The sequence below is a fragment of the Anastrepha ludens genome, chromosome 2 (genome assembly GCF_028408465.1).
Source record: "Anastrepha ludens isolate Willacy chromosome 2, idAnaLude1.1, whole genome shotgun sequence".
Taxonomy (NCBI): domain Eukaryota; kingdom Metazoa; phylum Arthropoda; class Insecta; order Diptera; family Tephritidae; genus Anastrepha; species Anastrepha ludens.
In genome coordinates, this window is record NC_071498.1 from 18,763,072 (window position 1) to 18,775,142 (window position 12,071).

At 42.4% G+C, this 12,071-nt stretch overlaps 2 protein-coding genes across 2 annotated transcripts; one reads left to right on the forward strand and one right to left on the reverse strand.

The window, feature by feature from the left end:
• Positions 1-2,640: 2,640 nt before the first annotated feature.
• On the reverse strand, positions 2,641-4,334 carry LOC128856587 (uncharacterized). Its single transcript, XM_054091898.1, has 2 exons — positions 3,084-4,334; positions 2,641-3,015 (listed from the first exon to the last, which is right to left on the reverse strand). Exons 1-2 carry the CDS (start codon positions 4,222-4,224, stop codon positions 2,816-2,818), a joined length of 1,341 nt encoding a protein of 446 aa, XP_053947873.1. The 5' UTR covers positions 4,225-4,334; the 3' UTR covers positions 2,641-2,815.
• A 5,510-nt stretch (positions 4,335-9,844) lies between these two features.
• LOC128856596 (uncharacterized) lies at positions 9,845-11,842 on the forward strand. The gene is made up of 2 exons (XM_054091909.1): positions 9,845-10,995; positions 11,059-11,842. The coding sequence occupies exons 1-2, from the start codon at positions 9,957-9,959 to the stop codon at positions 11,262-11,264; spliced, it is 1,245 nt and encodes a 414-aa protein (XP_053947884.1). The 5' UTR covers positions 9,845-9,956; the 3' UTR covers positions 11,265-11,842.
• The last annotated feature ends 229 nt before the right edge of the window (positions 11,843-12,071 follow it).

Here is a 12,071-nt window from a genome sequence, read left to right on the forward strand (position 1 = left end):
ACCGCACGATTTGTTCGAAAGATTTTGCAGTTGCCTGTGCCCAAAGTGAGCACATTTTACATGCTAAAAAACCAAAATAAGATGATTTTATAATTTTTAATGTTTAGTGAGTCTCCAGAAGTTGTCTCACAAATAGGAGAACTCACAATTTTGCCGCCTGCGAACAACAAATGTTTTCAGGGCGAAAAGTTTGCATTACTTGTGGAGAGGCGACCGATGCACGCATGTGTTAGAAAAAACTATTTGCTCTTTTTTTTAACAGTTTAGATTCAACCCAGAACCTGTTGCACGTATGCCAGGCACAAAGATATTAACGGAACAGATTTACTCAGCAAAACCAGAATATTTCTTGAAAACTGTTGGCTGAAAGACAAACGAAGAACGAGAGTTGCTATCCATATTTCTATTTCATCTGACATTTCCACGGGAAAGTTTGACACAAATAAAATAAATAAATAATTGGCGCGTACACTTCTGTTAGGTGTTTGACCCAGCTCCTCCTCTTATTTGAGAGATGTTGTTCCACAAATGGAGGGACCTACAGTCTTAAGTCGACTCCGAACGGCAAATGGTATTTTATGAAAAGCTTTTTCATGGCAGAAATACACTCGGAGGTTTGCCGATGACTACCCATAAGCGACCGCTATTAGAAACAACTGTTTCTTTCATTTTGCAGTGTCATGCAGATTCGAATACATACACTCCTAAATGGTTTTTTTTGTCGAGCAAGTACACCACTCAGACACAATTAAGACCATTGTACTGCACTAGGGTTCCCTTTAAATCTACTTGAATCTAATCGAAATCTGAGTAGAGCTTGTGGTTCCAAGGAGCCAAGGTGGCCACTTCTGAACACATCAGCGCCAAAGACCTCAAGCCTCAGCGAAGGTTGGACAGACGCACGGAAAGTGGTCCGCCGTCTCATCCTCCTCTCCACATTCCCATAGAAAGTAGCCCGTCAACAGTCCAACCAGCTACCTACAGTCCCCTCTGCTTAATGAAAGAAGGAACTGCGACGGTCGGTGGGACATGAGAGGTAACACCAGTTTTATCCATCTGCAGCCTCTCTCAGCCTCACTTGGGGTGGGAGTAACCCCTTTGATGGCTGCAGAAGGGAGTGACAGAACGGGCTCCGGGCCAAGGAAGTTGACCTCAGAGCCCAGCCAGAAGGCTGTCAGTGATTTGGATGTCTTTGTTTCAAGGTGTGACTTCAAAAGAAGTTTACTATCGAGGATTACTCCAAAATATTTGATTTCTTTGGATAGCTGGATTGTGACTCCTTTTAGCTTAGGCAGAACGCGTCCATCAAGCTTCCTCCTTCTGATAATGTCTGTCTTGATAGGGTTTACCGATAGCCCATTTGCACAGCTCCAAGTGTCCAATCATATCCAGAGTTTTCCGCAGATGTCCATAAGCGAAGGGCCTGTTACCAAACAGGCAACGTCATCCGCATATGCTTGTGCGTAGACTCCCGAGTCGTTTAGTGATAGTGAGCAGAGGATCGATGAACATTCACTGGAGCAATGGAGACACCACACCGCCTTGGGGGCAACCTCTAATAACCCCGGATGGCACCAGCAGATCTACCTCTGCTCGTACCGGGACGATTCTTTGGGCCAGCGTCGAAGGAATCCAATTCACTAGCACCCGGTCGACGCCGTGGCTGCTAGCAGAGCTGCACGCACTATCAAAAGTGGCATTATCAAACGCTCCCTTTGTGTCGAAAAAGATGCCCATAGCGTAGTCTCTCCTGTCGATGGCAAGCTCTATCCTAGCAAGAAGCTTTTGCAGTGCCGACTCGCAGGATTTTCCCCTTTCATAGGCATGCTGAAATGGAGACAGAGGGTGAGCCTTCAGCGACTTCTGACGTATGCGCAATTCCACCAGTCGTTAGAAACTTTTCAGCATGAAAGAAGCCATGCTGATGGGTCAAAGCTCTCGGGGCTGGTCTAATCATCTCTTCTAATCCAAAGCGACCCTCACCATCCACCAAGAGCGTGGTAGATAGGCCTTCAATGCAGTGAATATTTTCTTCAAGGTTGCAGTCACAAGGCTGCAATGGTAGTAACGCACCAACCATTCGGTCACGGCGGCCGCCGTCTTTGACATACTCGTATACCACTCCCGTATACTAGAATGTTTTGATTTTTCAGCCATATTAGTGTTGTTTACAGTTTCAGCAAACTGTGAACATTTTCGCGCGATTATTTTCCACAGATTTTAACGTGAATTAACAGGACCAGAGTGCACGGATGAACCAAAGTTATTACAAGGCCAGTAAGCACCATACTTTAGCACCATAAAAACTAACTGGTAAAAGGGATTTTTTTCGAAGTCGCTGTGCCGGAAAATATCGAGGCCTATCGCGAAATGATTGAGTAAGATCGTCAAGTCCTATGAGATACTGTGAGACTAAGGCATCTTTGGGCATTAGTAGGACGAGCACCAATAAGATTTTGCATAATCTCCTCGTGCCAAAAAATGTATTTTCGCATTGGATCTCACACAATTTAAAAAACGCGCTGCAAGTGCTTCTAAAATTCATTCAAAAACATTTGTTAAAGAAACGATTTCACTATTTTCATTTTCTATTGTTAAACTGGAAATACAAATAACAACTCTGGTATTAATATTTTTTTTTTTCAATTCTGTGTTTAATATTCACTATTTGCTTTTTATTTGTTATAAAAATATTTGATGTTTTTCATTACTATCAGCATAAAATTATGCAAATACATTTACTTTTTTCACCTTAGCCCAATAAAAAATTAAAAATAATGCACTAGAATAAAGATCACAGGAGAGGAAAAACGAACTACTGTTCCGTTTCCAGTAAGCCACGTCGCTCATATACCGGCAATAGCTGTTTGATTATCCGCTGAACATGAAGGCTCTTAAAGCAGGTGTCCTTGAAGCGAAGCGCGCGCGCGTCGTCCTGCATTATTGCGTTGAAGTCTGCATCTGTGGTGTCCTCGTTGCGTTGAATCGCCATAATAACGCAGGTTGAATGAAAAGCTGTGAGAAGAAATATACCCCGAGATTATTTTACATAGACGCCATAGTTAACAAATATTACAACTCACCGTAAAACGCCTTTTCCTCCAGCTGCAAATGGAACTTGTGCAAACTGGGAATTTTAGCTTGATAGTTCAATTTGAGCAAAGTGTCCGAAAAGGTTTCATAGTAGCATCGTATGAGCTCATCTTGCTGGTGCAAGTGCATATGCTCCTCCAACGAGGTATTAAGGAAGTAGTCCAGATCCAATGCAGGAGAGCCCCAAGCTGCATACTGGAAGTCAATGATGATCGCATCTAGTGGCTCGCCAGTCTTTTTATCGTAGTTCACCATGACGTTATTTGTCCAGAGATCACCATGCGCCAACACGTTCACATGTCCTGGTACAACGTCAAACACCTGCTTGCCCAATTCGGCATATTTAGCCCTCAAATTCACCAGCTTCTTCGCGTAATACTCGTAGCCCTCCCACTGGGCTACACGACGACTGCAAGCCATCAAAAACCCTTCAAAACCGGGCATATAATTGTCTGTATGTCGATTGAAGAAACCACGATCATAAGTTTCAAGGCAACCACTTTCGCGCTCATTCAATACCGCAGACGTAGCGTGCATTTTGGCTAATTTGCGTAGCACGATTTTAGACAGCTGCATATTCAAACCATCCACCCGATTGGGCATTGTGAATTCGCGCACATTTAGGTCTTCGAAAATGAGTGCCGAACGTGCACGATCAACCGCCATCGTCTCGGCGAAGATCTGTTCGTGGTCACCGATCTCACGCAACAATGCATTTAGCTTCGGTAATACCTGTTCGTAGACCGATATTTCGCGATTGAAAATGTCGTACGGCTCCATCGTTTTGCGCGCAAACTCATCAGACTCAAAGGATGTTTTAACGACGTAATGGCCAGTAGCAACGGTGCCCACGGCTGTTTGATAATCGGCGCGTATGCGCGTCAAAACGCCTGCATAATTTTCACCTTTTCCCAGTGCTGGCCGCACATGCCATCTGAGTATCTTTAATTGGCTATCTTCGTGATAGGCACGCAAACAACGCTCGAGGTAGTCTTTTGTCAGCCAAGCAGGCGCATCTGATTGCTCGAAGTCTGCGGTGGGCGATTGAGCAACGGGAGCACTGAAGACTTCCTTCGACAACTTCGGCAAATTTTCAGTGGAGCTCATAATGCTTATATCAGTCGCCGACATATTGCAATCTAATCTAAAAATCTAAAATCTTAACGCGATGTGGGAGAATACGTATGCCCTACCCAAGACTTCGTAGTGAAATAACGAATGCAATGCTACGAGTGTGACTTTTTAAATGTCACGGCAGCGAAACTAAAGCAATACCGCGTCTCAGCCGAGTCGTAACGACTTGGCCACTTTTTATGAGTGCCCTGATTTATGGCATTGTAGAAGAAGCACATTTTTTGCACGCCGCCTAATTTGTTTGAATTTTTGTAGATCCATATTTAAATAAGCTCAGCTGTCATAACGAATAACGTCAAACGTGTAAAGCACAATTATTTGTAAAGTGCAAATTTTTTTACGTTAATTAACGTGGAAAGTAATTCAGATGTTCTCACATACATACATACGTACGTAAATACTGATATACGAGCAAGTACAAACATTGTACCCAAATGTGCTAGAGCATGCAAAGCAAAGAACCTTGTCGGAAATTCGGTACTTAAGAATTTTGGGATTTTACTTGACGTTAGGCCAAAGGAGGAATTCGATATTAATTGCTTACTAGAGATTTGATCGAATTACAAATCCCCTATGGAGCCAGTTTTGTATTTTGACTCTCTTGAAAAGGCTGACTTAAAGCGTCTCCTTAAGCAGTGCCTGCATAGTAAGTCCGTAATAAAGTGGAATGCCCCATCACTACGGAATTATTAATCCTACAAGATGCAAGAATATTTTTAATATCTCGACGATTATTTCTTCGAAGACCTGGGAAATTTGCATAAGGTCTCACTAGAGGGACTAGTTACCTTCTTAGAAAGATCTAAATGAATTAAGTGGTTCTTCTTCTTCTTAATTGAGCGATAACCGCTTACGCGATTTTGGCCGAGTTTAACAAAGCGCGCCAGTCGTTTCTTTCGCGTGCTAACCGGCGTCAGTTGGACACACCAAGTGAAGCCAAGTCCTTTTCCACCTGATTTTTCCAACGCAAAAGAGGCCTTCCTCTTCCTCTGCTACCACCAGCTGCTACCGCATCGAATACTTTCAGAGCCGGAGCGTTTGTATCCATTCGGACGACATAAATCAGCCAGCGTAACCGCTGGATCTTTATTCGCTGTGCTATGTCTATGCTGTCGTAAAGCTCATACAGCTCACCGTTCCATTGTCTGCGATATTCGCCGTTGCCAACGTGCAAAGGTCCAAAAATCTTACACAGAATCTTTCTCTCAAACACTCAAAGCGTCGCTTCATCGGATGTTGTCATCGTCCTAGCTTAGGACGGGCATGCTGAGAGTCTTGTAGAGTGTTAGTTTTGTTCGTCGAGATAGGACTTTACTACTCAGTTGCCTACTTAGTCCAAAGTGGCACTTGTTGGCAAGAGAGATTCTACGTTGGATTTCCAGGCTGACTTTGTTTTCGGTGTTAATGCTGGTTCCTAAATCAACGAAGTCTTTAACCAGAGGATGATTCCGTATGTAGAAGTCCACGCAAGAGAGGAAAGTTACTGATCCCCATTCACTTGTAAGTGGCCAGGACGATTCTTCTACATATGGTTCAAGCAGCTCACGACTTCCGGGATTAGCCCAAGTAGCCTCTGGGTAGCTTCTGAACATCCGTTCGGGTGTGAGCCAACATGAGAAGCTGAAGCATCCCAGGATAGCTGGTTGTGCGCTGGGTTTGGGACTCGCCACTTAAAAAGGGGGATCTCAATGAAAAGATGTACAAAGCCTCAGATGAGAACTTCGTAAAAGTAACTTAGTTAGGGGATGGAAATCAAATGTTGGTATCACAATGGGCCTTAGCACCACCGAGTGTCTTTTCTTAGACAAGTAACCTGTCTAACCTAACCTAAGCCTATTTTTCCCACTATTTTTACAACGCTTCGTGCTGACTTTATGGAAATATGTAAATTAAATTTAATGAAAATATTTTTAATGAATTTTAGGGTAAGGAATCAACGACTGCGACTCGACAAGACTCTTCCATCATACACGGTTCTGGTTGTTTCTCCACCGTCCCATGAGATGTCGGCATCTGCTAGTTCGCGCAGCATCGACCTTCTCTAAGTGTTTTTGGTCGACCGCGGCCTCTGCTCCATTGCGGTTCCAGTCCAGAGTCATTTTCGTGATGCTATCGGCGGTTTTCTGTACTGTTTCTTCAACGTGTGACCTATCCATCGACACTTTCTGCATTTGATTTGGCTAAGGATGAGTTCCTCGTTCGTTAATCTCCAGAATGCGTCGTTACTGATGGTGTTTGGCCAGAATATTCTGCAGATGATGTGGAGGCATTTGTTAATGAAGGATTGTAGCCTCTGTGTGATGGTGTTAGAGACCAGCCATGCTTCGCTTCCGTACAATAATACGCACTTTACGCATGAGCCGAATATTCGTAGTTTTGTGGGTCTGGAGATTTCCGAACTCCTGCAGTTAACATCTTCATCTGCCGTGATGATGCAGCCTTTCGACGCAGAAGCTGTCAACGAATTCAACCGGGCATCCGTCAAAGTTTTTGTATATTAATCATCAATGAATCCAAGAGATTTGTGGAAGAGTGACCTCAAACTAATTTATCCGTCTTACCACCCACTTTTTATCTTTCCCATCTCTATTCTTTCTATTGAAATCTATCCGGGTGTAGTCTGTATGTGGTCTCCTGACTGAGTGCTTGGACTTGTCCAACTCCTACAAATCTAATCTAATCTAATCTGAAGTCGAGCCTTTCATAGAAGGGGGCTGTTGATCACTTCCTCTGCATATCTTCTCCATTACATCAACAGCTCTGGCTGGCAGTAGATATCTGCCTATCGGAAGTCTCAAATTGGTATCAAGACGGCGCTTGAGAGTGTTTGGGTTGAGTGCGGCATTATTGGCCAATTTTTTTCTCGAAACGAAGTCAACAACAATGTTAAGTACTGCAGGGACATGCTAAATTTTTTTTTACACCACATGGAGCTCTGATTTCAGCAAAATGACTTGGAAAGTATTTCACAAGTCGAGCAACAGTCGACTGCTTACATTTTACTAAATTTGATAGTCGTATAATCCGCCGCTTTGGTGATGTAAGTAGATCTCTATGGAGCGGCGGTTTTTAACATTGTTAGACTTTTTCGTTTTTTTTTTTGTTTGTGTTTTTGTCGTTAAGTTCGAAATGATGCCGAAGATTCAGAAACATTGACTAAATATGAAGAAAAATTTGTTTGGCTAAGTGGGCTGCTGCAGAGCCAGGTGAAACAGCCATTATTTCAAAGAAACAAAAATTATCGAGAAATACTGAATGGCGTTCTTTAAAGCATTTCTAAAAAGGGCCAACCCTTGACAATAAAAAGCTGCTTGTCCACGCCCTTTCGGATGAGTCGGGAATTTATTGTCTTAAGGAAAATGTTTCACAAGCAGTTCTCGTCTTTAAACTAGAGCAGAAAAGTAAGCCCCCATTTTCGTCATATGTTACTTTTTTATCATAGAAATGGTAAAAATGCTGTTCAAACTAGAGAGAAATTAACCGATGTATATGGAGAAGATATGTTGACAATACGTCAGTACAAGACTGGTTTGCAAAATTTCGATTAAGCAAATTTTGATGTCGAAGATCCATCACGTTCTGGAAGGCCGGTTGAAGCTGATAAAGACGCGATAAAAGCATTAGTTGATGCAAATTGGCGAGCAACAACACATGAGATCGGTGAGAGGTTAAATTTATCGAAATCAACTGTTTAAGACCACCTGAAAGGCATGGATTTAACCTCGTTGCTCGATATACCCACAAAAAAACGAAATTACTTTCCGAACAACTCAATATGTATTTTTTTCATATTTGCATGCTTTTCGGAATGTTTTCGAAATGCTTTCATAAATTCAAATTTGTTTCATTTCGAACAGAGAAGTTCATATTCTATATTTTTTACAATGCAATAGAATAAAAGGAAGCCACCCGTCGCTATGCTCGCAAGATCACAAGGAGAAACAAGGTCGCAACACAGAAATGTATAAATTTCAATTGAGTGTCGCACACGTCTCGTTGCTAGTTTGAGAATGCGCTTTGTATTCGAGGTAACAAACATACATACTTTTATTAACTTACTACTCTCTTACGCCTCCTGTGTCATAACAAGAACATACAAATTCTATTTATAGAGCAAACAGTCCGTCCCATTAATTCAAAAGTCCGACTGCCGGTCTCAGTTTAAGTGACTTTGTGCGGTTGCCCAATGCACAAACTAATAAAGAAAATATTTCATTTACTTAGGAAAGCGCGTTGACATATAAACTTGAGGAAGGACGCTGCCTTAACCCTCCAAATACTTTGAATAGTTAAGGTGAAAATTTTCAAAATTGGAACAAGATTGAAAAGTGAATAGGTGAACAAGGTCTTAAACGTCTTATACCCGTAGCGCTGTAATAGGTAGGTAAAATGGTTGAAGTGCACCTGTCACTCCTCAAGTAGCACTAAAGCGCCGTTTTGATGCCATTATGAGACCTCCAACCGGCAGATATCTACAGCCAGCCAGAGCTGTTGATACAATGGAGAAGATTGATGGGATTTAGGTTGGCGCACGGCCCCAGGCTGTCGAAGGGAGGAGTGCCCAGTGACTTTAGTCGTCTAGCTGCCAAACCCGGACATTTACAGAGAAAGTGCTTAACAGTCTCCTTCTCCGAAAGGGCCCCACAACTTCTGCAATGGGGGTTAAATGGTAACCCTAGCTACGAGTTTGGAAATTGAATGGCGAGGAGTCCAAAGAACTTTCTGAGTCCTTCCTATATCGTATTGAGGCCAAAGGGTTTTCGAAATACCACGTGAAAAAATGGAGCTCCATCCTTTCTGCGCTTTCCTGAGAAATAATTTGTGCAGTTCCCCTTTAACAACTGTCAAGGGAATGCCGATGACTGAGTAGGAGGTCTCTGAGGCCAACATTTCCCTCTATGTTCCTATGTCCGAGAACCCAGATCAAAGATATGTTACCTGCACACCCAAGAGATTTGATCTCTTCTTTACAGGAGTTTACAAATTTCGTTCTGCACTATGGCGTCGTTAGAGCCTTAATCGCGCCTTGACTATCGGAGAAAATGTTATTATCTCCCTCGCTCTCGCGTTCCCTAAACCTTTTGCATGCCTGCAGAAAGGAGATAGCTAAATTGGCTGATTTAGAGGAAAAACCCGCCCCGACTCCCGATTCCATCTTGGAACCGTCAGTGAAGACAGAGGTGCAAGCTTCGGTGCAAATTTCCCCGCTTTAATACTCGCTTTACAATTTTTTGGATCACAAAAGCGCATCGCCAAAAAGTACAAATAAAAAATGTATCGTTACGCTGTGAAGCTATTTGCTCAGGTATCTGGAAATATTTGCATTGGAGTACTATATACATATACGTACATAGATACTGTAAATATACCTATATACAGATTGAGTAATTTGATTTTATTAAAACGGGGTCTGCTGCCATTCAGATACCGGCACGTTCGTCTAGACGACGCGTTCGCCGTCTGAGCATGAAAGAATGCTGCTGGTCGTAAAGAACTGAAATGTTAGAATAACAAATTCCTATTTAAATATTAACATTTATATGAAGCACGAAGTGTTAAAAGTAGCTTTGTGTGAACGTTATCATCCCTCGCTGTGATATTGAAGCACGTCACATCGTCGCAGCAACCAGTGATAACGCAGTATAAAAAGGCGCAACAAGCATCTGAATTTTTAGATACTCCTACACTCTCAGAAGAGCAAACGAGCAGTAAGAAAACAGCAAAATAACATGGATGCGCCAGAGTGGTTGAACGAGAATTATATGCAGGAGGCATTGCGTGTTCATCATGCAGATCCCAGCCTTCAGCTGCTATCCATGCAAGTCCAACCAGCCATGGGAAAAGGCGAGAATTATGGCGGCATACTAACACGTGTCAAAGCACAATATAAACTCAGCCACGGTCAGCAGAAATTGGAGAAAAGCTTTGTGGTGAAGACATCATACGAAGAAGATGCTACTGCCAGTGCCATAATGGCGCCCTATGACATCTTCAATCGTGAAATGCGTATATATGAGGAGGTGATGCCTAAACTAAACGCGCTGCTACGCGAAATCGGCGACACTGAGCAACTCTTTGCCACAGCCATACACGTGGATTATAAACGGCAATTGCTGATATTCGAGGACCTGAGTGAGAGAGGCTATGTCATGGCTAACCGATTACATGGACTCGATATGACACATGTCAAGTTGATACTGCGTAAACTGGCCAAAATGCATGCAACCTCGGCGGTGTTGAATGAGCGGCAGAATGGCTGCCTAGAAAGTTACGATCGCGGCTTCTTCAATCGCTACACAGACAATTACAGTCCGTATTTTGTTGGCTCTCTGCTGGCATGTGCAGAGTTCATTTTGAAGAATATGCCCGAGCGCGCATACTACGGCAACAAATTGAAAGCGCTAGCGCCTTATTATATGGAAATTGGAAAACGCTGTTTTGCACCCACTCCGGGACATGTTAATGTGCTGGCGCATGGTGATGTCTGGGTCAACAACGTAATGTTCAAATACGATCCGAAGACAAGCGAGCCCGTAGATGTATTGATCATCGACTTTCAATATTCATTCTGGGGCTCGCCGACGCTGGATTTGCACCATCTGTTCAACACCTCTTTGCAGGAGCCGCTGCGTCTGCATAAGCAGGATATACTCTTCCAGTATTATCACAGCATCTTCACTGATGTGTTGAGTAGACTAAACTATAGTAAGCATCCAGTGCCTACGTTAAACCTCTTCCGGCAACAGGTGGAGCAAAAGCGATTTTTCGGTGAGGTGACATGAAAATGACATAAGTTCAACGGATTTCTAATGATTCATCTGATTATTTCAGCCTTTCATTCATCCTGTGTCATACAGCCGGTGATGATCAATGAAAATACAGACGATGCAGACTTCAATGCATTGATGGGCGAGGATGAACGCGCACTCAAGTTCAAATACAACGCCTACAAAAATAAGCAGGTGCAGAAGAATCTCATAAATTTGCTGCCTATATTCGATAAGCGAGGACTTTTGGAAGTGGATCAAGCAGATTAACAAATGAATACTTAACGGGATACGGGAGGAGGGGTGGAACAGCATATTATTATTATTCCATACAAGTGGCCTGGGTGTTTTTTAAGACACATTTTCATGCATTTTATTGGAAAATTGCGGGCTGGACTCGTGAGTTGCTTTAAATGTACTGGTATGGTATGAGAGAATTGGTCGAAAAGCAGCAAAAGATGTACGCCATTGAATTTGAAGGGAATATCGGCCTATACCCGTCACCGCGCTTTAATTATATTTCTTCTATGTATTATAATGTAGCCCTAGATGAAATGATTCAAATTTGTATTGTATCTGAAAGAGGTTGGGCTTGAAATCAACAAAACAAAATCGCCAAAAAAATCGCCGCGGTTTGAGACCTAATCTAAACACTTTTCACACAAACCATGGGGATTTCATGTTTGGGTCATATTGGCCTTCAAAATTATTTTAGTTGGAACATTTGTTTTATTTTTAAGAGACATACATTCATCCACATGTAAGTTCACAGAACAAGAATTCAAATAAGAGATTTCAATACTCACACAATTTTTTAAAACAAAAAAATATATAGCAAATTTAACTATGGATCGTAAAAAATTTAAACTCACTTAGTTTACTACGACTTTTTTTTACTTTTTTTCTATTTCTTCTTCTTCAAATTTGCTTTCTTCGTGGGTATGACTGTTCCCGACTGCCACTTTTGTAAGTTGGTTGTTATTAAAACCATTTCCTTTCCAAGTTCTTTGAGCATTCTCTAGAGACCACAGTTTTTTCCCCCAACAACAACTTTAAGTCATCGTTACCAGACCTCGC

Excerpts from the sequence above, each read along its gene's own strand:
- LOC128856587 (XM_054091898.1), bottom strand. The coding sequence starts at position 4,224 with ATGTCGGCGACTGATATAAGCATTATGAGCTCCACTGAAAATTTGCCG. Across the intron at positions 3,016-3,083 it reads GGAGGAAAAGGCGTTTTACG|CTTTTCATTCAACCTGCGTT; the intron begins GTGAGTTGTAAT and ends TTCTTCTCACAG.
- LOC128856596 (XM_054091909.1), top strand. The coding sequence starts at position 9,957 with ATGGATGCGCCAGAGTGGTTGAACGAGAATTATATGCAGGAGGCATTG. Across the intron at positions 10,996-11,058 it reads GGAGCAAAAGCGATTTTTCG|CCTTTCATTCATCCTGTGTC; the intron begins GTGAGGTGACAT and ends TGATTATTTCAG.